Below are 27,734 nucleotides of genomic sequence, written 5' to 3' on the forward strand. Positions count from 1 at the left end.
TATAAAGATGTCACAAGTATTCCTCAAGGGTTTCATACAATCTTAAGCACGTACTTGAAGTTGATCATTCGTTTAATTTCAAGCTCACAAGGGAAGGTCCTTGTTAACTCCAAACCAGTTGGTAGAAAGTTGCTCTTTCAAGAGCAGTCAGATCATTGTACTGGACTTCAGCATCCTCCAAACTAAGTTTTCCAAAAGGATCTTGGGGTTGATACAGCTGGCCTTGTGCAGCTGCCCTGGATATGGATGCCCTTTCTGTGGAATAGGTCCCTCCAGTCCACATTGGCAGAGACGTTCAGACTCAAGCTGTAGTATTATGCTCCCATTTAAATGTTTCCATTGAGGTTTCTGCCTTTGCAGTGGATAGTCCTTACGTACCCTTGCATGGGAGAGCAGTCCCTCCATCTTGTTTGATGTCATAACAAAATTTCCACCAGACTTGGTTTGAGTAACATCACACCCAGGTAGCAAAAGATCTTTCCATTAAGCAGAACAGACCGTACTCATGTTTACTATATCTAATGGATTTAAAATTGTGCCATGTATAACCTGTAGTCGGTGCTCTGTGCCACTTGGTAGGCAAGACGTGCAATGAATCATTTTGTCTGTGCCCACATTGCATTATGCTTAAGGTTCCCCAGACTGGTTTGTAAACCTGTAAAAGCTGAGAAGGGTGGCCTGCTGCTTCCCTTTTTCTTCTATTTTTGTCCTTCCTTTTTTTCTTTTACGGAAGGTGAGTGAGGGAAGCAAGAAGTCTCTCAAGAATTGCTTCTGAAACGTTATCTACAGAAACACTGGTTTCAGTACTTTAAGGGGCACTTAGATCCTTCCCTAAATGAGTTAATTTTACATTACAGTGGCGGGCTGAATGTACCTTTGAGTTGCTTGAAGCCTCGCAGGTTTGAACTGAATGGCTTTTCTCTATTAAATTTTAATCTATCAATGTCACTGTTTTCACGGGTAGCCTCCCATGCAGTGTAGTCTGCGTTAGCTGCCGAGCTGTTTTAGCTCTTCCATGAGCATACGTTCATTTTGATTTTGTTTTCATTGTAGCTGCCCTGTTCTCTCTTTTGCTATCCAATTAAAGCATCCTAATTTTTATACCTGAAGTCAGAATCAGCAATCTTTCTATCTGCTGAGAGATGCTGTTTTGGTGCATAAAAGGCAAAACGCTTCAAAACAGTGAAATCATTATTTGTATTTCTTTTCTAGACAATAGTTTTATACTCTTACTTTATTCATAAAGTTTGTGCACGCATGAAAAATCCCATTCCTGCTTCCAAAGATGAGAGGTATGTAGACAACCTGGGCCTGCAGACGTGCCCACAGCACTGGGGAGAGCTGCAGTCTGACCTGGGCAAATGCTGGTGGTAAACGCTGCTGGTGGAGGCCTGAAATGAAGCACAAGCCATTGGTGGAATGGACAGCTTGAAGCATCTGCAGGGATTTCTTTCTTCCTGCAGAAATGCTGAACCAAGGACTCTGCTGTGGATGTCTTCTCTGTACATCACGTCAAAGGCATGTGCAGTATTTCTGCCTGTGTCAGGATGGTGAAGCCTTATTGGATGTGAAGGATAGGACTGTTCTGTTTTTATTGTGTGATACTTAAGAGGCCCTTTAATGAGATTTATCTACATTTTTTCCTCTTCTGGGTGTCCTGCATATTTGTGACTCAGCAGCTATCCTTTCCTCCAACACATGCTTCCTTTCCTTGTTTGTTTAGGGAATGTACTTTCTGTGTGCCTCCCCCTTACCCCAGAAACAGCACATAACTTAATGCTAAATCTCTATCTCCTAAAAGCTTGTATTCCAAGATCTGTATGTGTTTGTGGAAAGATCAGTACGTTATTAGCCAAAGGTCAGTCCATTTATCATCTTAATACCATTCATTACTGCAGTTCCATATGGCATGGGATTCTGGGAGGCCATTGCCCTTCTGACTCTTGCATAAGACGAGAGAATTCCTCATGTTATTAAATCTTATTTTTATACTGGTGTGTATAGCTGGCTTTCCCTATTATAAATAACTTCAGTCCTCTCTTGCTCCAAGTAGTTCTCTCTGTGTCTGTGACCTTTCTCCAGAGACACTGAGCTTTAAAGATACTCATTTGGACCCAGGGATTGCCTTTTGGGGATGAGAGTTAACTTTCAGCTGCTATGTCATCCTCATAAGCTAATAACAGTAATACTTTGACACCAGCTCTTGCTTCAGACCACCGCATGGACCTGGGCTCTCCTTTGGATGCAGCTCTCAAGCAGTGCCATTGAGAACAGACCCCATCACTGAACATGTTTGTAATTCTTGAGGCACAAAAGTCGCGTCCCTTAAACTGTTAGGGATGCCTAGCAGTTGCCAGCAGGCTCAGCAGATGGCGAAGGATTGATTGAGTGGGTGAAAACAAACTAACCCTTCATCTCTGGACACTGAAGAACAGGATGGCTGGTTATTTCTTGTTTCGTTTGCAGATGCTTTGGCCATCTGGATGGACAGACACGTATGCTTTAATTTCAGAAGCAGGTGACACTGCTGACAGCTCCAGAGACCTTGGGAGATGCATAGTATCCTAAAAGCAGAGACCTGGTTTGAGGTTTGTCTGCCAATCTCCATGCTTCAGTGTTCAAAACCTCTGCCTCCCAGGTTCTTTGCTCCTCCTCCTCTGGTTTTCATAACCTTTTCTTTGTGATCACCAGGGCTTTCATCCCTATGAAAGAGGAGGTTGAGATGCTCACAGTTGTGTAGCTTCAGGAACAAGAGAGAGGTCTGTTCAGTGTTACCAGGCTTGGTCTAATTTGCAGAAGTCAACAGTAACACCCGTATGGGTGAGCATTGCAGAGAAACCTACTATAATAACAAACATCTATTTTGCCTTTTTTTCTTCTTTTTTTTGTAGCCATTATCTTGAAAAAACCCTTAAATTGGCTGTTATTCCACACCTGGCGGAGAAAGGATTGATTGTGAAGTAATGAGCTTTGTTGCCTTGACAGTTTGCGTGTTCGTGCTCTCTAACAAAACTCAGTGATGCTGAGATAAGGATATAACATAAATAGGATTTTAAACTTCAGATTTGTACTCCAGTCTTTTAGCATATAGCCCATTAGTGAATTAGTTTCAATAGGTCCCTAAAATCTCAGTGATGTAGTCAGAGGATCAGAATTGATCCAGAAATACTGAGTTGAAATTTCATCTTGTAGCATAATAGCAGGCAACTTGTTTTTTCCCTCTTTAAGGAGCAGTAATACTCATGGTCAGTGTCTGTGGAATAGTTAATACAGTGAAAAATCCATTTAAAGACTGGGGAGTAAATACTCAAGGTAAGATGAAATATTGTGCTGGAAGTGTAGCAGACATTTTGAAAGATGAAGCTTGTGGGGTAAACAAGCTTGAAGTATCTCCATAATAAAGTGATTCCTAATTCATGTGCTTCTGGCACATACAGCCTTGATTCTGTAGGAGTGTGGCTGGGCACTTTTGTAAGGTGGAGTGATTAATGAGTGGCCATGAGAACGATTCTCCTAATGCTTGAATTATTTATAGTCCTGCACAATTGATTGTCCCCCAAATATCCTGGTATTGTGCAAACAGCTTCATTAATTTCTAGACCTGATTCTAAATAACACAGCGCAATATGGTATTTGTACAAAATGATGCTGTATATATATATGTTCAGTCTTGCAGGAGTCTGCTGATGACAACCTGTCCTGACTTTAATTTGAGGGTTTTGGTGGTGGTTGGTTTTGTTTGATTTTTTTTAGGAATATATTTTGCATTTTAAGAAGGGGAAGTTCCAAGTGATGGAACTGCTGAGAAGGCACAGGTGACCTGTGCTGGCAGGGGTGAGAATGGTTGTGTCTTCAGGATGGGGCCTTCTGCAAATCCACCTTCATTCTGATGATATAGAGTCAGTGCTGTTGATTCCTGATCCATCAAGAATTAGCATCACTTCCAAATGCAGTGTTGGATGGATCTGCAGAGATGCTCTGTTGATCTGTAAAGCCAGTGAATCTGTAGGAATGTGGGCTGATGGTCAGTGTGAGTTCTCCATATCGACAGAGCTGTCCTATGTGGTCACCTCCTGCAACAGCCTGAGAGATTATAGTGCTATTTTGTGGAATTATGGCCTGGTTTCTGCCTGTCTGGGCAGCCTCCAGATTTCTCTAAGCGTGCTTTTTCTCCTTTTAATGCTGCCTTTGTTTTTGAATGGACTGTATGAACACTTTAGAGCAAATTTCATACTGGGATAAGAGTCATTGCCCAGGTGAAACAAAGCACTGTGCATTGCTCAGCTGTTGACCAGGCTCAGAAGGAGGATGAGTTAAAACAGTTTCTCTTTTGCCTTTATTAATAAAACTATCAGTGAGGTTCAGATTTCCTTCCCCTCCCTCAAGAGTTTCAGGTCATTCCTATGTGTGCAGAGCAGTAAGAAGTCAGAGTGCTGTGTGATTCTGATCACTGTCTCATTGACTCAAACTAACCTTCCTTTGCTAAATAAGTATTGACGCTGGCCCTTTCTCTATTTTTTTAACGAGCACTAATTGGATTAAAATAATTGTCATGCGTGAAGGATGCATGTTGGAGCGCAAAGGGCACATGGAAACCTCAGCTGTGGGCACCATGGTTACTAGTGACATCACTTGGTTTGCTATTAACAGTAATGATTTGTGCACAGCGCTGAAGCCAAAGTGAAGATGGCCTAAACTAAACCCAGTGGATTGCTGATGCAGTCCCATTGCCATGGAAACAGATGTTGCAGCTTAAAGTTGCCTGCATTTGTAATGCGATGCCCGTGGTATAAACAAAAACACGGTCCTGCAGCATCCATGACTTCTGAAAGGATGTGAAGAGTGTACCTGGAGAGAATGGGAAGTCCCAGTGCAATTCTGCTGGGCTTATTCAGCTCATGCCAAATTACCTGTGTGTGAGGAGGTGCTGTGAGCCTTGATGTGAGTAACAAGAACACAACTTACGGGTTCCATGCTGTCCTCCAGCAATGTTCTTGGAGGACTGTCAGTCCCGCTTCATGTGGGCTGTTTCTGATTTGTACTTCATAAAGCGCAGGTTCAAAAGTACTGTTAAAACCCATCCCTGGGGGAACGAGGTTCCTCTCTCCTGCCTCCTTTAATATTGTCTTTCCAATATAGCCATTAAGCCTACGCTCAGCTCCTGCAAAACAGGAGTAGAGGAGCTCACCTGCCTTCCTTGCTTCGGGGCTGCAGAGTTCCTGCAGCTTGTTTTGCTGTATCTTGTTTAGGGTCCCTTCTCAAGCCCAATGAAGGTTGCCACATCATAGTTAATTTGCTGAAATGAGGCTGGGAAGATGTGTGTTCTGCACGTAGCCCTGCCAGCAGCTCTCTCTTCAGGTTACTTTATCCCTCTTTAAAAGAGAGCTCCTTGCTTAGTCCCTACTCTCTGATGATAGAGCAGAATAGGTGCTGTTTCCCCTTCCCCCTTCTTTTTTGTTTTCCTCAGGTATCAGATGATAACATCTGAATTGAGTGTTTCAACACTTTAATGTACATTTGGGGGGAAAATGGTTAGAGAAGTGTATTCTTTCAGGGTAAACCAACATAGTATTTCCACAGTCAAAGTTCTGATTACCTACAGCAACGCTGACCCCAAACGGTGCCTGGTGTGTCAGATATCTATCAGCAGGCAGCAGGTTGGTGGTGGTGAAAGCTGATTACTTGTAATGAATTAGGTGTCAGTTCAGATGATCGAAAAGGAGTAGTTAACAGAACACAGAGCTAAGTCATACCGCAGCAAGAGACAGCTGAGGGTAGAAAGGATACACCCATGTGCATGTTATCCATGTAGGAAAATCCTCTTCTGGAAAAATGTGTTAAGAATAAACCATGTGCTAGTTTCAGGACCTTTAGGTATTTTCCAGCATCTCTACCATTGGCCTGCTAGTTTTAGGTGCAGTTTAATTCTAGCTTGCAGCAGTTAGGACTGAAATTGTGCATCTGTTGTCATGCTGTTATTCATTTCTGGTGCCCGATTGCTGGGATAGCCACCCTGAGCCCAGATATGTGGCTGATGGGCTGTGTTGCTTCTAACCTCTCCCAGCATTTATGGAAAAGGTTGTTAACTTTAAGGGTGAGGGGGGAAAAAGGGCAACTTTAAGCACAGACGTCGAGAGAATTTCATTTCCTGCCAAAACATAATACTTAAATGTTGTGTCCTAACAATAAGATAATGAATAATAAAACAACCAACCCACAAGGGATGGGATCTTCTTGTGGGTTCTCTTGAGGGCTCTTGTTTGTTTTGTTCTTATGTTTGTTTTCCTCAGACTTTTACATCATACTAGTGTTTGTATTTCCTTTCTAAAACTGAGCAGAAAAATCCACCAAAACGGTCATGATTAGAGAAAACAGGGCTTAGAGGCTGTCAGAGACAGATCATCCATCCTCAGCAGCTTCAGGTGTTTTGTTTTCTGGTGAGTTGTGTGAGGCAATTGAGGCTTTCTGTTTCCCAAAGGGCCAGACTGTTTTTAGGGTCATCACTGGCACTTGTGGTAGCCTTGGGATCTGAAACAAGAAAACCCAGTAATTGGTCATTGTTAATCTCAGCCTCCTTTGCCTCAGCAGCACATACAAGTCTGTTAGAAGGATCCTCTGGGGAAATCTGCTGTCATGTTCTTGTTCAGTGGATGCATAGATGCCTTTGTTTGCTGTCCTTGTCAGCTGAAACCATCTACCAGCAGTAAGATTCTAGTATCTGTGTCTAAATGGGATGAGAAATGCTGAGACTTCAGTGTTATTTTAATGGATTCTCCCAGGAGAATTTGTCTGGTTAATCAAAGTGTCCTATTGCTTAATGGGAGCTGGGAGGGAGAAAAAAATTTTTGGTTATTGTTTCCTGACAATGGTTTATGTCTTCATTATTCATGGACCGTAGGCCTACCGGGTGTAGCAGTGTCAGTCTTTGCAATCTGAATAATCTCAAATCAAAACTGTCACGGGTCGTCAAAGTCAGCCACTGGCACTGGGTAAATATATTGCTGTAAAGCACCAACAGACTTTACCATGATGCTGAAGCATGTCAGCTCTTTGTAATCACTGTCTGACTTACTTGGATTGAGGAGCTGAACTGTAAATAATAATTGGTGGTAAGCAAAGTAAGATTATAGCTGTAGTTTGTTTTTTTTAAAGCTAGAACAGTGCTCAGGTTGCCCATCAGCATCGTGCAATGCACCCTATCTTTTCTCTGCAGAAGAAATGAAGCCATGTAACTGTTTGCAACACTGCTGAAGACTTTGCAGAGATCCTGTGTATGGAGTAGAGCTTGTATGCATCTGTGCTGTACTCTGGAGGTGAAATGCAATGAACAGGAACCTATTGGTATAGGATAATACCCTTCTTACTTAGCACCACGAGTTACTGTTCTGTTATCATCCTGGTGAGAAGGACACTCAAAGTCTGTGAAGCATCAAAGTAGTATCTAAGATGCTACTTATCAGATCTAGCACTGTAAAGAAAGAGAGGATGGTACAGATAATCCTCTGTCTCTCTAGGTGCTGGGACCCCCAGGCTGTGCAGCACTGAGTGCTCTGATAGCACACTGTGCAGCTGCAGTCTGCAGAAGGGATCTGTGACGTTCCAGTGGTACTCAGTGCAATTAGCACTCAGACCATGCTGAGTGCATTAATATCGAAGTAAATACAATATAGAGTTAATGAGGCAGTTTTTCTCCCCGTGAAATAATGCTGTGCAGGGGATGGCAGAGATTTGAGACTACTTCCAGGCTGTGTGGCAGAGTCCACAAAAGCCCAGATAAGAAATCTTTTGTAAATGTTTGTTAAGCTTTTTTTTGGTGTTGTAATCCCCCTCAGGCCTCTTGAAGTGGATGCTGGGCCATGAATGGATGCAGCCTTCTTCAAATTTAAGCCTCCTCGGCATTAGGCTTTCACCTTATCCACCTTTCACACACTGCCTAAAACCTGACTGGTGAATCGCCGGGCATCTGTGGCACACAGGGTAGAAACCAGGTTCTTCTGTAGTAGCAAAAATGCAGCACAGCACCCGTAGCACCTCCTGATGGTGGTTCTGTTGCATGCGGAGACTGTGAGCACCACTGCAGCCTGGGTGTGCTGCAGCATGGCCTGCAGGGACAGGTTGGATCTGAGTCACTCCAGAATAGCTGAGACATTCAGAGGATTTAAGAGGAGTGGAAATAGTTTTTCTGTTAATGTACACAAGCCTAGTAAGTGAGTTTAGTTTCCCCAGCCTGACGTTTCTCAATCTGAATCCTCAACCTGGAGGGTTCTGCTGTCAGCAGCCATCATTCCTTGACTGAGCTAACCCTGCTAAAAATCACACAAGGCTGAGTTCATCACCTCATCCCACTGTGCTGGGCCAGGCTGGCTGCAGCACAGCATTGCAGGATGCTCTCTGTGGCATTTGCTGGGATCAGGGAGCTGGTTTTGTTTACAGCCTTGTGTCTCCCATTGTGAAGGACAGATGATAGTGGGGTTAGGCTCACCTGATGTTTAACCGACATTCACTGGAGTTATTCATGCTATGATTATTACAGTGAGGTCATGTGCTGTGTCCCATGCTATGCTGCTGTGCCAAGAGATTTATTTTAATAGAACCCTTTAAGTAACTGACATTCTTGCTAATCATGGTGCATCTGCTTCTCTGGGTTCCCTGTTATGAGTAATTTAATGCTATTACTTTAGCTAGAAGGGATCTGTGTCACCATCTGTCCTGGAAAGCTATTGATGGGGCTGTGCAGAACATCGAGTGTCATCAGCAGAAGAGAGGGACTTCTGAAGGGATGACTAGATTTCCTGTTGTAATACAATATAAGGCGGTTTACTGTGATTACAGCTTAGATATCTTGCATAGGGGCTGTTAGGTACTCTTTGATGTTGGAAACTGTTCCTCAGGTATTTATCACAATAAAGCAATAACACAGGTGGTCTGCTAAGTAAAATCTCTGCTTTTTGTAGGAGCCTGGTCTCTGAAGCCAACACTGACCCCAGATGCCTGCACAGCTCCTCTCCCAGCAGATGGGTATTCTTTGGAGAGGGCATGCCCGGCACTTCTCAAACCAAACGTTTTCCTCATCAGTGGTTATTTTTTAAATGGTTGTTTACAGACCGCTTCCTTGTGATAAGCCCTCTCCATGCTGTAGCTGAGTCACAATAGCCATGAAGAGGCTGTGGTTGAAAAGCAGATTGCTCTTCACTCCCAGAAGTGGTGCACTTCCGCAGAGCCACTTGGGCACAGAGTATCATACTGGTCTGTCGAGTGCATGTTGCTGATGTCTTTATTTTACTCTCTCAGTTATGTATCTTCCTTTTGTCTCTATGACTGGTTGGTGATTGTTCTGTTTGCCATCTAACGTGGCCTCGTTGGTCCTTCCCAAACCTCCCCATGGCTTGTAGCCTTTTCCACACACAAATTGGGAAAGAAGAGAGCATACAGTGCTGGGAAGCAGCCTTATGAGGCTCACGGGAAGTCTCCCTTTGGTTGTCCCACTGTTCCATTGAAAAGCTGTGTTGTGCTTTGAGTAGAAATTGGCCAGGCTCAAAAGATAGATTGTGGTGCATGGCTATTAAAATACATCTCCAGTGGTTTGGTTTTCCATTTCAGTACAAGCAGTTGTACGTCTGGAGAGGCCACTCTTGCACACAGGTCTGGCTTTGCATGCTCATAGCAGTGCCAAGGCTGCTCAGTGCTGTGGATTTCTTTTGAAACTGAAAAACTTGTGAATGTGTTTTGGCCCAAACCAAGGACCTGCAGATTGGCACTGTTGATAACCGTGTAATCTGGAACAGGAGCTTTAAACCCAGCAGGTCTGTGATTCCACGTGTGATAACTTGGCACTAAGAGAATCTGTGTTCCCTCTGCTTGTGATTTCCTCGTGTGTCTGCTGTATAAAAAAGCTCTAGATCTCCGTAATTTGTATCAACTGCTCGGAGCAGATGCTGTGTTACTATTCTGTCTGACACATTCGCTATGCCTGCTGGGTCGCTGCCTTTCCCTAGACCTCTGAATTAATCAGATTTTTGGGTCATCAAGATTATTTAATGTTATTGTCATAAATATTTGTACAGGACTTGGTCAGTGCTTATATAAGAACTGAAATGCAGTAATTTGTTTTAAGAGGATGTGTGTTTTAATGAACTGCCAGCTGAATGGTAGATATAAACTTGAAACAAGCCCTTCTCTTTCGCAGTACTTTGCAGTCTGTGGGGCAGGAAAAAACGGCTGTTTAGATTGTCAGTTATTTGGATTTGTTGGTTGCAGCTGTTTAACGTTTAAATCACTTGAGAGTTATTTAGGAAGAAAAAGTTCTCTTTTTAAATAGCTGTGTTGGCTTATCATCCTGTCCTGAAAAGTCGAGAAGCTGATCTCTTGCATCTCATTCATCATATTTTGTTAAGCCTCGTTTTCCTTTGAATTGTTTGTATGCCAGAAGCGAGAGGTTGTTATGGCGTTATATGTCATAATTGATTCTTGTATAAAGTTCCAATTTTCTTCATTTTCAAAGTACCATCCTCTCAAATACAACCAGGAAACTCAACAACACTAACACATGAATCTGTTGTTTTGGGAGGATGAAGGTTATGCATCATCTGATCTGAAGTGTGTTATAGGTGAACAACTACTTGGTTTCCCTCTAGCTCATCTTAGAAGCTGTGAAATTAGTGGTTTTCTGATTGAAGGAAACTCTGCCAGGTCCCTCAATGAGGGGCACTTCTACAAATAAGCTAAAATGTGGAGGCTGCCAGGGTTTGCTGTGTGCATTCTGGCAAATTTGGGTTATTTCTTCTAAATGTCTTAATTAACAGAGTGCAGTCTCCAAGCTATTTTTGGAGAGCTGCTGCTCTGCCAGACTGCAGGTGACAAACCCCCAAATCCAATGGGTTTGGGTCATAAAACAGGTTTTAGTATTGCAGTGCTGTGCTGAACGTGTGCATGGTTCTTCGTGCTGATACAACACTGCAAGAATTTGGCAAGTTAAACCAAACCCTGTTTGCCATGTTACCCACTGGTGTGATTGCTTTCTGTTGAGTGATTCAGAGTTGGAGCCAAGGGAAAATGTGCTCTCAGAAAGACCTTTGTGTACCCTCTTTTAAGAGTGGGAATTTGTGTTGTTAAGTCTTCATCAAATTCTCTCTTAGCTTTAGAGATGTCATCCAGATTTGTACTGGATCTTTAATAGATAATACCTTGCTTCCTGTGTTGTCCAGATGAATATCTACATCTTTCATTTATAATCTCTAGTTTTAGTACTCTTACTGCCAGGGTGCTGCTGCAGTTCTGGTGGCTTTACGAAACTGTGCTCAACAGAATTCCTAGAAACCATCCCCAGTCTTTGTGTGCTTTGAGACCTCGGTATGTGCAATGTGTTGGAATGAATAACTCTGTGGTTTATTTCCCCTTTCAGAAAAAGAGCAGAGAGGAGACATGTGGGGAAGGCAGCGGAGTAGAGATCCTGGAGAACAGGCCATACATGGATGGGCCAGGAGGGAATGGGCAGTATACTCACAAAGTGTACCACATTGGTATGCACATACCCAGCTGGTTTCGGTCAATATTGCCCAAGGCAGCTTTGAGAGTCGAAGAGGAATCGTGGAATGCATATCCTTACACCAGGACAAGGTAAAATGAACTTAAAATGTTCAGAGTTCTATCCCTTCTTGACAGAGTGGATTCATTGTCGCTTTCTGTGACAGCGGCATGTCTTACGTCTCCGGTAATGTCCTTGAGAGAAAATGAGGTGCCAAGTCCTGAAATTCTTACACAGTGCTTAATCTCTGAAGCTTAAGTGTTGCCAGGGCTGAGTGCATAAGTACTTGACAGTTTGTGGCTGGTTGCTCTAAATTGTGAGCTGTTTGTCCATCAAAGCGTGGGAAATCTTGAATAGTTTTTATTTAGTCTGGTCTCCTGCACTGTGTTCTACTTACTGTTGCAGTTATCTGCTAGCTCAGTAGAGTTATAAATGTGCACAACGATGGGAAAGTTGTCATGCTGAACACTATCAAATACAGCAGGATGTGCTTGTTCAAGGAGGGAAAGTGGGAGGAGAGAAAAAATGGTTAAAAGTGATAATAAATTTTAGTGTTCCTTTTCTGGGAGCTATCTTAATGTTATCTAACCAGAAAATAACAAACTTAAATCCTATGGTTTTCTTTCTGAGGAGAAAGGAAAGTCAGAGGCTCTCTGGAGCCATCTGGGTCCTCTGTTTTTATCTGGGAAGACTTCAGATACCCTGCAATAAATAACTGTTGTACCAGTTACTCTGGTTTAGAGCATTCCTTCCATTCAGTCTGATGTTCCTGTCATCTTCCATAATATAAAGGCTTTAGAATCTTTTGATCGGAAATGTAAGTAAGTTTTATAGATCAGTTTTAGCTGGCCTTGACACAAGTAACATGAATTTGGGGAAAGATGAAGTGTCAGCATCTGTGTCTGGGCAGTCATTCATGACTAAACGTAATGGAGCTGTGTGACTTTGAAGTGATTAAAGTCCACTTTCAGTCTGTTTTTATCCATCCTCTTGAAATGCCTGTGAGTGAATCACCTGGCCAGGAAACATGGCCTTGTGCCAAACCAGTACATATTTTATTCTGCTGCAGATTTCAGGCAGGAACTCTGTTGTTTGTTTTTTTTTTTCCTTGCTTTTCCAGGGTATCGTATTAGTAAAGATAATAAAACCTTGAGACATCAGACTCAGTAGTTGTCTCCTGTCTGAAAACTGCTTCTTCATATATATTTTGTTTTGATAATCATCTTCTGGAGGACACGCTGTTGCCCTCCTTCACAGGTTTTTGTCCTCTCAGGCTTTCTCCTGCCAACGTTTGCTTCTGTTTCTTATTTAGTTTGGGTTTCCAGTCATCAGTAACTGTGTGTGGAGCACTGGAAGCCTCTCACCTATAATCCATGTAGCACCTCATGGGGAGCAAACTCTTTTGTGCTGTGGGCTTGGGGTTTCACTGAAGCCATAATTCCAAGGCAAACACTTGTCTTAGGTTACTGAAATCTTTTTCATCTGTACAGTGCTTATTTTAAGTACATCTGAAGTACAATATGAGTGAAGACTGGCTTAAATTGAAGTTGATTTTGCATGTTTTAGGCAAGTGTTTTCTCTGCTTGCCAGACTGAGCAGAGTTTAACTGTATTATCCTCACTTCCAGGTATACGTGCCCTTTTGTGGAGAAGTTCTCTATTGATATCGAGACGTACTACAAAACCGATCCAGGAGAGCACGTCAATGTTTTCAACCTTTCTCCTGCAGAAAAGAGACAAACCATTCTAGGTGAAAAGCCTTTTTCTTTTCCTTACTTCTGCTTTTTTTGCTGTGTAAAGGATTTTAATTCATATGTCCCACCTCTCTGTCCTGTCCCATCCACCCTTATACACAGAAATGAGCACCCATTGGCAATGTGACTGCTGGGCAGAGTTACATCAAGTAATGGGAGCACCTGAGATCTCTTCTAAGCTTGATGTAAAGCTCATAGAAATCGTTAGAATCCCCCTGTCTATAAAAGGAAGCTAATGCTTTTCTGCCTTATTTGTGCAGCTCAGCTGCACATCTAATGATTTGAGGGTTAATAGAAATAACCATTGAAGAGGAAAATAGTGCTGTGTGATTGAGTATCTCCTTCGTGTATATGAAGAACGTTCCTATCTGCATTTCTGAAAATTGAAGGTGCATTTCATTTTGCTTCCTCTTCTCTTAGCATTACCTTGTGCAGGTTAACACTCCAGCTTTACAGCTGTCTGGGAGATTGGGTTAATGGGCTTTATATTTGTAAGGATTGAAGAAGAGAAAAGGCAAATCAGGATAACCTGTTGAATGACAGAAAATGGCTTGTTTTAGAGCATCCCTCTGTCTTGCTGTCCCTGGTGCCTGTGCCGACAGCATCTGCTGGAGTGATGGCACGTTCAGCCCTGCAGAACTGAAGCATCCCTGGGTATGTGGAAGGGATCTGAGCTCAGGCTGGCCCAGCAAGAGCCCTGGGGAAGGACACCTAGTGGCTGCTCTGGCTCCTTAGGCTCTGCTGACAAACTGACCGTGGCGGGTAACCTTGTGCAATTAGACTTAAATGTTACTTGATTTAGACTGCTTTGTGTTAAACCTCAATTTGCTTGCCTGCAGTTCCTAAGCTTATCTCACTGGGCTTTTTGGTCGATTGAGTCATACTGCCTTGCTGGGAATGTCAGAAGAGCAAAGGGAGATCCTGCTGCTGAGGTTTGGGGTGGGAGCTGTGGATCTTTGCAATGGGAATGGAGCAAGCATATGTTGATTTCCACTTTTCCGTTGTTGAAGTGTGAATTAGGACGATTTGGATTTGCACTGAACTTCCTACCTTCCTTAGTAGGTGTAGTGTAACAATAAGGTTTGAGGAGTTAACAGTAATCTCACGTAACAGGTTCCAAAGATACAAGATTCAGAGGCAGCCCCTTTTCCATAACTCAGAAAAATAGAAGGGGGTAGGGGGAAAGATGTTGTGTTTGTCAGTCTCAGATTCAGATTAGGCAGAGCTGTACCACAGTGAGTCATGTTTGAAAAGCTGAGAGATGGAATGGCAAATAAGAAATCTCATTGGAGATGGAAAGAAAGGAGTGAGCAGATCTGCTGTGGACCTGGGCAGAAAGATTAGGACCAGAGCCTCGGTGTGCTGGATCTGTGAATACAAGTTGCTCTGGCAGAGCTGATCACTACCCAGCAGCAGCATGTAAACAATTTAAATATCAGTCATACAGGTGTAAGTAAAAAAGAAACTGAATCGCTTTGATGCTTCTGGTACTTGCTAAAGCAAATAACTCCTGAAAAACTCTTTTGCTCAGGAAATGTCTATCTATTTCTGTTTTTCTACAGATCCTATTGATATTGTTAAAGATCCTATCCCTCCACATGAATACAAAGCCGAGGAGGATCCAAAGCTGTATAAGTCAGTGAAGACTAAAAGAGGCCCACTATCGGAAGACTGGATTCAAGAGTACAAGAGCAACCCTGGGAAATACCCCATCATGTGTGCATATAAACTTTGTAAAGTCGAGTTCAGATACTGGGGGATGCAGTCAAAAATCGAGCGTTTTATCCATGATGTTGGTGAGCATTTAAAGACTTGCAAGGTTCACTGTCGACTCATTCATGTTGTTTCTGAATTGAAATACAGTGGTGAGGTGTGTGCAATGTGTGCTATCCCAGGACGTGTCTGTGAAGAGCTTGTCAGACCTGATTGCTCTTTTGCTGTTGATGAGTTCAGAAAAATGTGATGCTATTATTTATAGTTATGGCATGTACAAATCCAAACCACATGCATCTAAAGGGTTTCAAGTTCATGTTTAAAACAATAAGGATATGTCTGTTAAACTCAGATCTCTTTCCAAATGTGCCATTTTTTTTCTTTATTTTGGACAACTTCCTCTAAGGGCAGCTCAAGGAAATGAGCTTCAACTGTGAGTCCTAATTAGTCCTAGGAAACCACCCCCTGGATCATCCTTGACTCCTGCCTGCCTTGTGGTGGGGCAGGTGGGTCTCTGTGTAGCCGTACATCTCTGTGTTCCTGACTCCCAACCTCACTGTGCTATAACACACCATGGGGCATTGACAGCTCTCAGTTGTGAGTAAATGTTCTGCTTTGATTGATGCATCATTCTTAGGTCAGTGCTTTTAGGAGGCAGCTCATTGTTTGTGTTCCAGAAGAAACTAAGTGGGGACTGTGCAGGTGGTGGCAATACTGGCAGTAATTTGTTCTTGCAGAAAATCTATAACGCAACTGTGATAGAGTCTGTGAGCCTTGCCACAGGAGAGAGGCTTTATGGCCAGGTAGATAACTTAAAGAATGCTTTAAAGAAGCATTCCCATCTCAAAAGAAGCGCAGAGCTGTGGCTGTGCTAAGGAAGACCATGTAAAGGATGCTTCCTACTTTCTGTCTACAGTGAATTCTCCCTTTCCATATGCCAAGCTTCTTTGAAGGACCTGATGTTAGAAGGAAATAATTTTATAACTCTTCTTAGTTATTCTATGCTCCTGAGAACTAATGTGGAAAACACTGATAGAGAAGTGCAGAATGCTGCACCCCACTTTTGAATAGTCACAGATTCCTTTCTTAGAGCCCCTTTGGTTTTACTTATCCACAGATGGAAGTTTTTCTTGCTATAGACTTCATTACAAGTGGCTCTCTGCAACGAACTCCCTTGGTGCTTCAGTGACATGGGTTAATTTAGTGTGTGCTGCAAAACATGGGGGCAGAATAACAACTCCTTTGTATCTGCTAAATGAAAAAGAAGCATGTGACTCCTCTAGTTGTTCAGAGGTGTTTGGCATAGATTAAACCGTGGTCCCTTAGAAATGTCTCTTTTGTGTTTTATAAAAGATTGCCTGCCATTTTCCTCTTGATTGAGGCTTTGCAGAGAGCCAAGCCAGCTCATTGTCTGCCTTTCAAAAGCCTTTCCACTCTGTTACAGTGATGGCAAATACTGTTTTTCAAAGTGTTTAAGATGCATAAAATGAGAGAAGACTTTAAGGCAAGACAAAGCTGAGTGAGTAGAAGTGAAAGCAAAAGCTTTGGGTTTCTATAGATGGGTAGCCTTCTTGTGGATGGGATAGCCATGGACTCTCTGTGAGTGGGGAAAGTATCTGAGCTTGTGAGCAAGGGATAGATGGGTGTGAGGGTGTTTAAACTGGGAGAATGAGGTATGGCAGGATGGCCAGGCTCGTATTCTGGGCCATGGACCAAGCTACTCAGGTGCTGGAGATGTTTGTCTGCCAACTCTTCCTTGGCATTTCTTTGCTGATTCCTCTGCTCCTGGCTCCTGCAAATCTGATCCTTGGGGAATTAGCTGTCCCTATGCAGGCTCATCAGAACAAGGATTAAAATGAGGCAGAAATCCAGAGAAGGATGGAAACTCCCTGAGGTGGGAGCACTCTTTCAGTGGTACAAGCTATAACTAGAGAATGACCTGCAAGAAGGAAACTTAAGAGATGGATGGGTTGTAATATGTGGAAGGGCTACTGAGTGCGGAGGGAGTGACTCTGGGGGATGGTGTTGAAACGTTCTCAGTCTTACTGAGTGCAGCAACCTTTTTTCTTTTGGATGACTAATTGGACAGTTACTCAGTGCTTTGACAGTCCAAGACACAGACTAAAATTGTGGGCTGTTAGTCTGCTTGGCTGTAATATTTGTATGCTTTTTTAGTCCTTACCCGTAGTATTTAAGTTTAATTGGACTGGCACTGCATAATGTTCTGCTCCCACTTGCTTCCTAATCGTGCGTGTGGGCTACAGTTCTTTTGTTGCTAAACAAGTGTGTTGACTGTGTATGGGTTATTGATTATACACCCTGGCAAAGTGTGTTCCCATCCCAGAAACCAGCGCTTTGTGTAAGCTAGTGTATCTTTGACTAAATGTGCCCTAATTGTAGCGCTGCAATGAAGTGGAAGAGGTTTCAGGTTTTAGAAAGCTGTTTTGTAGAACTTTGTCTTCATTTAAGCACTTCAGCACAAAAGTTTATCCATATGAGCTCTGCTCACTGGTCTTTTGAAGCAAAGGTGGGTCATGAAAAGCACAAATGCTTTTTAAGTTTGGCTATCCTGGCTTTTGTTGTATTCACTTACATTTTCTTTTGTGAAATTAAGTTAAACACCACAATCTACAGGCAAGTCACTTAGAAAAGCCAGCACTTGAAGGATTCAGCAGAGCTGGCGAGGTGGTGATTTGAAAGGCGAATGATTTAAATGTTTGCACCCTTCTAGACTCTTCGCAGATCATCTTTCTGCACAACGCAGTGGGAAATGTTACAATTAAATCAACACAAAAATGACAAGTGCTTCTAAACTCAACGTGGAGGTGTACAGTTGTGCATGTGTGGCTTCCTTGTTCATTTTGTTTTCTTTCTTTAACCAAAGCTTTGTGCACTCTAGAGAAATAATCAAGTCTTGTTGACTAAATTTTTCAATTTCATCTGTACCTGGACAGCCTTGTTCTTCCAGGTTTCTCCCTGTGCTTGAAAAAGAAAAGAGCAGCATCGCTGGTGTGTCCCAGATGAAGGCCAGAGGCTAGGAAAATGATCTCAATCTTTTTGATTCATAACTGATCTGGAAAGATGAATCATACCATCTTGTTTTCAGAAGAGAAGGCTTTCAGAAAGGGTGATGTGGGGTGTTTAGTCAGCCTGACATGAGCAGTGCTGTGGGGATGTCCATGGGTTCCACTGGGCTTGGGAGCAAGTGAGCCCAAAGGATGGCTGTGATATAGGGTATAGCAAGGGAAATGTTTCCTTGGCTTTCAGTTGGATGTGATGTGAGTTTAATCTCTGTTCTTTAAGCTCTGTTGATTGTCAGATGTAACAGGAGGTGAAAAAGGCTAAAACATTCTCCTGCAGTTCTGCAAAAAGTAATCTGGTGGGGGAAATAACACTGGATCTTGGCTAAGATTGAATATAATTAAGTGGCCGATGCCCCTTGTTCAGCCCCAAGAAGGTCACAGTCTGCTGGTTCTAGTGTGCTCCTGTTAAGTGGAGCTCCCATCTGAAAGTCAAGCAGAGAACTACATAAAATATTGATAGACTTAATTTTACTGTGCAAATGAAGTTCAGGTTGAGCTGATCCATCCTGTTAGCCGCTGATTTCTGTGCTTGTTTCTTCCTGATAGGGTGGCTTGTGTTAGCTGGTGGCATGGAGGACTAACTGAAGTGCAGAGCAGAGAATAAAGTGCCTGGGCCTGCAAGGAAATAAACACAGAAAAATAAGCTTTTGTGTGCTTCAAATAAAATAATAATAATAATTGCTGAAAACAAAGGTAGCATTTAGGCATAAGATCACAGGAGGCATGACAGTAGTGAGAACTCAGAGTCTCTTTACAACAGCAAAGCAAACGTTGCTGGAAACAGCTTAGAACCCCTGCGCATTGGAACCATTATCCGTAGTTTTAATGTTGCCTATCGATTGCTTTCTGTGGTGTAAAAGGCAGCAGTGGTGCTGTGGCCTGTGGTCTTCAAATAGGTTCTTATTAAGAGTGAGTGCTCAAGCATCTGCACACCAGCAGAGGAGAGCTGCAGGCCCGTAACCCTGCTGTCTGTCAGTTCATGCTGCCTCAGTTTCCCAGTAATTAAAGGGTGAACAATATTCATTGATTGACACCTGAGGATTTGTTTGTCAGTACTTATGGAGGCTTTTAAAAAGCACTGTTACTGCTGGGTGTTCCCATCAGTAATGTGTTGCAGTTTGGAGCTTTGACCTGATGTGAGCTTTAAGCAGAAAAATTGGTTAGAAATCTGCAGCAATCTGCTCTAAAAAGTGTCAGTGATGTGGTGGTGATAGCCATTAGCTGTAAGTTTGGGGAGAGTTTCTCTTGCCTTTTTGCGAGCACTGTGTGCTGATATTGAGATCGTTATTCATTTCAGTTGTGTGACACATAGAAATCATGTTTTAAATTGGCTTTACGCACTTCATTTTTCTCATGCTACGAAAGAAAGATCCTATCTGCAAAATAAAGTATGCTTTATTCCCTCCCTCCCCTTTCTCCCCATCCCATTCTCTCTGAAGCTCCTATCTGTGGTGGTTTTTTACTGATGTGTAGGAGCCAAGTACAGGGTTTCCAAGAAAAGGAGACCTTTTGGTCATCTTAGTACAACTGATGTGGGAAGTCCTTCTATTTTGTCCCATACTGGGGTGGGTTATGTGGTAATTGTGAAGGAACCACTTGTAACTAACCTGGATAAAAAAAATAATAATTTAAAGATGTGATTTTGTTGCTGTTGTTGTTGGCTTTTTAACATTCTTCTGGGGACATGTCTCACTCTCTTTGAAGGCTGAATTTAGGTGTTGCAACTTCCCAGAGTTTATGAGACATATGAGAATTTGTGGCTCTTCCTTGCTAGAGCAGGCAATTACAGGGGGAAGCCTTGGTTGTGGAATTAGGCAATGCCTTCCCAAGCTAAAAGCAGTTGCAGAACACCAGCTAATTTGTCAGTGGATGATTGTTTAGCAAGAACTGAGGAGGTGCAGTACAGAAATGACTGATATTCCAACCTTGATTGGTATATGAACATCCATTTCTACAGCTTGAGGCATGATGTTGTCAACGCTTCTGTAATATCAATGCCACAGAGTCTTGAGGTTTTGGGGGAAGGGAACAACACGCTTCCTCTTGCAGTTCTCCAGCATTGCTGACTGGGGTGTTCTGGCTTTGCAGGCTTGCGGAAGGTCATGGTCCGTGCACACCGCCAGGCTTGGTGCTGGCAGGATGAGTGGACGGGCTGACCATGGAGGACATCCGGCAGCTGGAGAAAGAGGCACAACTGATGCTGGCTCAGAAGATGGCCCAGTTCTGCGGTGAAAATGATTCTGAGCAGCATGGAGTCAAAGATGCTCCTGGTGAGAAAGATGCTGAAGCCGACGCAGTTTCACCTGTTGACCCAGAAGATGCCTCTGGTAACAGTGAAACAGCCTCTGGGAGATCACTCACCAAGCAGTGGTCCACCTCTTCCAAGTCCTCCCGGTCTTCAAAGAGAGGAGGTGAGATGCTTCTCTGAGCTGTGCATAGGCTGGGCTTTAGGAGACTATGGCTGGCTGAAACCTTTGGGGCAGTACTTATCCCTCCTGTGAGCCCTTTCAGCTCTTGTAAGAGATCTCTGTTGGTGCTTCAGGCTCAGTCTTCTCAGATGGCCTCCTGGGGGTTTGGAAACGTTTGACATTATCATTATCTGTGACTCTCAGAGGGGCACGTGGCACAATTCATGCCACTCTTGAAAGCACGGGAATTAGGAGGAGCAGGAAGCAGGTGGGCAGCAGTGCTGGGTATCAGAAAACGACAAACAAAGCAGCATGGAGAAGCTTTGGCCCTGTTATCCACCAGTGATTTTACATGCCCTCATCCTTGAGCAGAGTTCCCTGCCTGTGTACTGTGGTGCTCCTGGCCCCAGGACACAGAAGCCAGCAGCAGGTGGCAGTTAACTGCTCTCCCAGGAGGCCGTTACCAACAGGCACCTTGTGCCCCTGGCTGCAGTTACACCTTACTGCACGATGCTGCAGTGCAGCTGACACAGTGCGGGACTCCATCGGCTGCTGGAGAAACTAAGGCAGGTGCTGTGAAAGGATGAGGGGTTGGGATTCACTGCCTTTCACTAGGGGTGGTGCATGGTGGCTGTTTGGGGACCGGAACTCATGGCTAGCTTGAAATCCGTTGAGACCATGGATGATGATTACGTTCCCCTTTAAATACCATTCAGCAAGCATTCAGGCTTTTGTTAAATCCCTGTTTAGGGCTCTGTTACAGTGCAGGTTAAAGGGAGACAGGTCTGGAATCCTCAGCAGCTCTCTCCTTTCAGTCAGGCACAGCTGATAACTGGGGTAAAAGCTCTCTCAGCAAGAGGGCAAAGATCTTGGGTTTTTTTTGGAAGCCCCAAGAGGCAGCATTCCTTCCAGGGACAGTGGAAGAGGCATCTGGGTGTGTGGAACTTATCCATCTCTCACATGTACTAAATATTGGAGTTGATTCCCAATTTTTATTTACCGCTCCATCACTGATTTCATCACACGGTGAATGAGATACGAGCAGCAGTTTTACCTTGCAATGACTCACCAGTGAGCCCCAGGGAAGAACCTACCAGACGCCTCATAAATCGTTGTATAGAGATAAAAATGCTACTTTGTTTGCACCGGGATGGTTTAGCAAATTGCCCATCTCTCACTATGCCCTTTGTTATGAACCCCCTCTTCATTGCTGATGTATTCATTGGCAGCTGTAGGGTTTCAGACCCTTTAGGATTTTACTTGAAGGTTTTCACTAACAGCAAAGCGTGCATTTGTTTGAAACTGCAGATTTTACAGGAAAAAAAAGTAATGGAAGAAATGAATTGTGATGTGCTGAGAAATACGTCATGCAGATATTTTAATCTCTCTGGCAGCATATTAACATATGGAAGCAAGGAGGGCTGTGTCGACGCACCGCTACCTCCAACAGGAAAAAAGCAACGCCTTTCTACCAAAGATCTCAGTCCTTCCTATACCATGCGAGTGAGACCTCTGGTGATAGCAGGACCCTCGTCGCCATCCCATATGTTATTATATGTTCTATTTTTAGCAACCATTATGCGAGTGCTTTGACGTCACAGCAGCGTGAATGGGCTGCGCTCTGCCAACCTCCTCGCTCCCAGCTCCAGAGGGGTGGGCGGTGGGGAGCTGGGGGCTGCCAAACCCCTGCTGGGCTGCAATTAGATGACTGCACAGGGTCTCCTTTGTCTCTGCATGTGACAGTCAGGTAGCAGAATTAGAATTGGAAGCCTTTGACTTACATATTTAACACTGTTGCAGCAATAGTATGTAACAGCTTGCGCAGCTCTCGCAGGAATCAGAGCCTTTCGGAGGCTTTGTACGTGTTAAATGAGAATTTGTCAATCTTCTCTGGTTTTTGCTGTGCTAAGTGAGGTGTGCACTCCCCTCTGTGACATGCAAGAGGAATCTGAAAGGGGAAAAACCATGTAACTAATTCTTTGAGCCGTTCCCTTCATTGGACTGCGTTTCTGTGATGAGTTCAGGCTGCATCACTGCTGAAATATATCTGAAAAAATAGTGCTGTGATGTATTTCCATACAGTGTAGGGAACTCTGGAGGGGAAAGAGAAAGGGAGCAGGTAGGTGTGAGGAAAGGGGGGTGAGCAGGGACAGGGAGCAGAAGGGTTGTTGGGTTTTCTCCTCGCTGCAGTAGGACAGCTGCTCTGACAGCTCCCCTCCGAAGTAGTTGGATAGCATGTTGTTTAAATCATTGAAGTTTAAAGTTTAAATAGATCTCTAATCCAATTTGTGTGGAAGCAATTTCCTTCCAGAAAACAGATTATTTCTATCCAGGCTGCTCTGCTCAGCTACCCACCCAAAAGTTAGTGAAGCAGAGGCATGGCTTGTGTGCTGATTAGAGGAACGAAGAAAGCTTCCAATCAGCCTGCTTCCTTCCTAATTGCAAACTTTAAAACCCAGCTAATTTTGCACGTCCTACTAACAATTATAAATAGCTGCCATTCAAAATAGCATAAGAGTGATAGAAGCAGCTTGCTTTAATGTAGCATCTTGCTGGCAGGTTATAACAACAGTAAACAAACAGGATCCGTAAAGTGGTACGCTGACATCACAGCAGCATCATCAGGGTTTTGTGTTTTTAATATTGCAGCAGTGCATTTTTGCAGAGAACACACAACTCTTCCTCCAGCAAAGACCATGTTGGGAACTCTCTGTCTTGTCGAAGTAGCGTTTCGCATAAGGCTTTTCTGCTTTTTCCAGCAAGTCCCTCACGCCATAGTATCTCGGAGTGGAGGATGCAGAGCATTGCCAGGGATTCAGATGACAGCTCAGATGATGAATTCTTTGATGCACACGGTATGTGGAACCTAAATCACCTTGTTCGTTACCTGAAGTGCTGGGATAAGAGGGTGGAAAGCATGAGCTGTGGGGAATGTGTGGGGAAGGAAGCAAGACTTCTTTGCTTTGTTTCGAGTCTGTTCCTTTCTAACCAAGCTGTCTGCAGCATCAGTGCAGCTTCTTCAAGCTTCCTCAGCACTACCCAGCAGACTCTTGTATTTAACACAGCAGCATTTCAGATTCAGTGTGAGCTATCTGGTGTGATCTGGAGCAGTCTTAACCTTTTGGAGCTGTATTTTATTTGGTGTAAATGTGGGTGAAATTCAGCAATGCTTACTGCTCTGTGGGCGTGTCTTAATGATTCTGGTTCAGTAAGACTGATGTTTTAATAATTTTTTAATCAGTGAAAGTTATGATTGATTGTTCTGTCTGGGCCTGAAGAGACTGAAGTTTGCCTTTATTAACTCCTCATCCTCCTGTTCCTGGAAGTACAGTAATGAATGCAACAGGGTAATTCATGTGCCAAAATTAATCAGTGTTGATTTCAGAATTTCCGAAGTAATTTTGACTGCTCACATTTGGTGAACGCTTTGGTGTTATTTCTCCTTTTTTTTCCATGTAATTATACGAAGAAGCTTTGTTCCACTGCATTCATTTTATATGTTGTACTTAATATGTATGTAAGACTGAGAGGCTCTGTCTCTGTTGACAACAGATGGACTCCTCTCAGCTTGTAATGCTAATCTAAGTTACATGTGCAATGCTTGCTGATGAAGTTGGTGACCTTTCTCTGAAATGGAGTTGTGAGAAGATCACACCCCAATTTTGTAAAGCAGAATTTCAATGATGTTCAGCTAAAGTTCAGACCCACAAAACTGATAGCATCGTGCTCCAGAAGAGTCCTCATATCAAGTATTTTGTCATGCATCCCAAATGCTGGGGTAGAAAGTGGCCAGAATGCCTGCAAGTCAAAGTGATTAATTCATCTTGTTTGGAAAGAGAAAGGCCAACTTCAAGTGTCTCAATTTATTGACTTTTATAGCACCTGCAAAAACTGTAGAGGATTTATTGTAGCAATATACATAACAAGAAAGGAGGAATGAGTCATTGAAATGGCATCACTGCTATCCACCTTTTTTTTTTTTCCTCTTTAATTACTCAGTAATAAAATGGAGATAGATTGAGATGGATGTTTGGGATTCAGGCCCATGGGGAATCCCAGGAGTGCTCCTAAGGTGCCTGGGAGGAGAAGTAACCCCAGCAGCAGCCGGGAGGCTCATCCTGCTGGGAGATGCAGGGTCAGTGCTATGGGAAGTGGAACTGATCAGGGTCAGCACCCAGCAGAGATCCTCAGTGGTGCTTCCCATGGATGCACGTTCCCTCAGCATGCAGTGGGTGCACACTGAGCTTGGGGAGGTTTCTTGTCTTGAACTTCCCACTCATTGTCATTCACCGAGCCTGGTTAAAGTGGTGACAAGTACAGTAATACCTGATTTCTATCCTGTAATAAATACTAATAACGGGAGTAATATCCCTTTTGGTGATCACTTAGGCAGCAATAAGGGCTGCAATTAAACCTCTCAAGGAAATAAGTTCGATATTAAGCTTAAGTTGCTGAAGGAGCTTTGAGTGCAATCTTCTTAATTCTCCGCCAGCACACATTCTGCACGCACGTGCTTCCCCTTGCTGGGAACAGGTACTCCATGCTCCCTTGTGTGGGGCACTGAGGATTTACTCAGTTTTTTCCATAGCTGAAAAAGGAAATGGCATGCCAGTATGAAGTTTCCAGGTTGCTGCCTTTCTGTGGTCAACGTGTAAATAGAAACTCCTAAAAATAATTGATCTTTGCTTGGCTGTGTGCTTAGACCTGAGATACTAGCTCAGATACGCTGAAAAGAATAATAAATGTCATAATCTTTTTTGTTTCCTGATCCTGGGATTCTTCCAACCCAGTATTTTCTTAGTGACTGCACAGCACCAAGAAAGGCAGAACCCTTGTCTGGGACTCTAAAGATTTTAGATCAAGACATCTGTAATTGCTTCTGTTATTATCATGTTTATATCTCTTTATTAAATTTACGAGCCCCAAATTTTCAGGAAAGGAATAATAAGCACAGAGCAATAAATAAGTTAGAAACCAATTAACCTCTGTAACAGTAAAAGACACATCCCTAATGTAGGGAAGAAAAACCGAAGAGAAGAAACCAGCAACTCATAGCAAAAGCATTGCTGTAAGCCTTCAGCTGCTGTTGGCTGTGGGTTCAGGCGCAGCCCCAGGGCTCTGCTCCTCTTCCCAGAACCTGTCCCAGTGAAGCACTGAGTGATGGAGCTGTGGAGTGCTCTTCAAGGGGCTCGTTTGGAGCCCTGTTAACCTTCCTGGATGCTGCCGGGGAGTGTTTTATAGGCTCTGTCCTTTTTATGCCTCTTCCTTTTTGTTACGTTTCTCTGAACGTCGTGTTTTGGGGACCCTTGTTCTTTACCAGCTGTAGCTGAAATTAGCCAGGAAAGAAGCTCTTTAGGTGGGAGGGAAATGGTGGACATGCAGGCAATGTGGTTGGTCCTCTAAGGAAATCAGGCTAAAGATAGCCCAGGGAGTTCACATTTCCTTTGTTACTTCTGCCTTTTTAGGTGTTTGGTCCTGTTAACAATAGCGATCCTTATCACTGCTTCCCCCAAAGACCTCACTCAGCTTTCACATAACTCAGGGAGGATCCCAGCAGTGATCCCGTGTGGAACCTACTGGCTGCTCAGCATCACCAAGCAGCCATACAGGGTCATGCCAAGCAGAAAGTATGGCAGGAAAAAATGTCTAACTTTGTACTTCAAATGGTTGTTCTAAGAATCTACATCATATTTTCCACACCTTGAGGCTTTCATTTGAAAACAGAACCTTTTAGTTACATGTTCTTAACTTTTTCAAGATAGGCTTTTTTTTCCTACATAATGAAAGTTGAGAAAGTATTGTGTTTTATTATGACTTAAACCATCAGGATGTTTATAAGATTACATATAACTATGGGGTCTTTGGATTAAAATTCTGTTCTGTGCTCTTGTCTGTATACGTAATTGTATGTGTGTGACTCAAAAAAAAAATCTGTTTTTTAAAGAGGACTTGTCTGACAATGAGGAAATGTTCCCGAAAGAAATAACCAAATGGAGTTCCAATGATCTGATGGATAAAATTGAAACCCCCGAATGTGATGATGTCCCGGGTAATTTTGTTTTGTTTTGTTTTTTTCTTAAGTCAAAACTGCATGTGATACCTCACAGATACCTCACGGTCTGTCCAGGTCACTTTTACAGTTCCTTTCTGAAGAATATAAAACTTGTTATCTTCATCTCATGAACGGAGAGGCTGAGGCAGAGCACAGAAATGACTGCCCAGCGCTGCTGGCACGGTGCTGCCTGGTGGGAGATGGGATAAGGAAGCTCTTGGTTCCCTTTATTTCCCATGCTGGTTAGGTTCCTTTGTGCAACAGCCAGGAGTCGTTTCTATAATGATGAAATACTTCAGCTCTGTCCTGAATCGCTTCAATTTCTCCTGACTTTTCTTTTCTCTTGCTCCATCCTTTGTTCATATCTGTACCCACCTCAATACTTTTTTTTTCTTTTTTTTTCAATTATTTTTTCTGCTCATCTTTACAAAACTTGGGAAGGAATTGGACTCCTCAGCTGGCACGATTCATGTAGCAACACGGTGAAGGATGAATGACACTTAGGCTTTCTATACAGTGCTGATCTGTGTAGACACAGACATGTGAGCGCCTCAGATCTCTGCTCCCCCAGCACAGTTGCAGTGGTTCCTTTTATTTTCCCACACTTTAATCATTTCTGAGAATTGTGCAGGGATTTCCTGTTGTTGCGGTGCCTGATGCAGTAAGGATGCTTGGGTTGCTGTAAAGAGAGTAGAGCTTGCCAGCATCCTAAAGTGCTTATTGAGGTTATGAGAAATTGCTGGAAAATAAGTGGCCTGGCATTGCCCAGGTTTCTCAGCTGGAAGGATGAGGGAGGGAAGGAGAGGGCAAGTTGATGAAATAATTAAGGCAATCTGAGGCAAAGAGGCTGAGGGGCATTGGCATAGTCTGGCTCTGTGGAAGAGTGTCTTTGCCAAAGCGTCTTGCAGTGCTGACATTTTAAACCTCTGTGCTTGCAGGTGACTTGTATCATGAGACATCAGCAGAGTACCACGTTGGCTCCAGCGTCGAGAGGCTCAGCATCATTGAAGTAAGCACTTTGGTTTCTTATAACGAGATCCCCCGTGGCTGGAAAGTCTCCATGTGGGGTAAATGGGGTAAACTGCTCTCTTCGCTGTGAGTGGTGTCTTGTCTTTGTGTATCGTTTGAAGCCACACTGGTATGCTGTGTACTCCCTGGTTAGGCTTAAGGGATTATTTCACCTGCCTTTTGAGCATCAGAT

General features: G+C 43.4%; 1 protein-coding gene across 1 annotated transcript in view; it reads left to right on the forward strand.

Annotated features, from left to right (window-relative positions):
* PITPNM2 (phosphatidylinositol transfer protein membrane associated 2) overlaps positions 1 to 27,734 on the forward strand; it is a 104,372-nt gene that overhangs the window by 49,490 nt on the left and 27,148 nt on the right. The window contains 8 exon segments of the mRNA XM_032447868.1: positions 11,402 to 11,616; positions 13,152 to 13,273; positions 14,840 to 15,073; positions 20,162 to 20,218; positions 20,221 to 20,484; positions 23,241 to 23,336; positions 26,426 to 26,530; positions 27,472 to 27,542. Coding sequence (XP_032303759.1) covers positions 11,402 to 11,616; positions 13,152 to 13,273; positions 14,840 to 15,073; positions 20,162 to 20,218; positions 20,221 to 20,484; positions 23,241 to 23,336; positions 26,426 to 26,530; positions 27,472 to 27,542 — 1,164 coding nt within the window.

The sequence above is a fragment of the Coturnix japonica genome, chromosome 15 (assembly GCF_001577835.2).
Source record: "Coturnix japonica isolate 7356 chromosome 15, Coturnix japonica 2.1, whole genome shotgun sequence".
Classification (NCBI taxonomy): domain Eukaryota; kingdom Metazoa; phylum Chordata; class Aves; order Galliformes; family Phasianidae; genus Coturnix; species Coturnix japonica.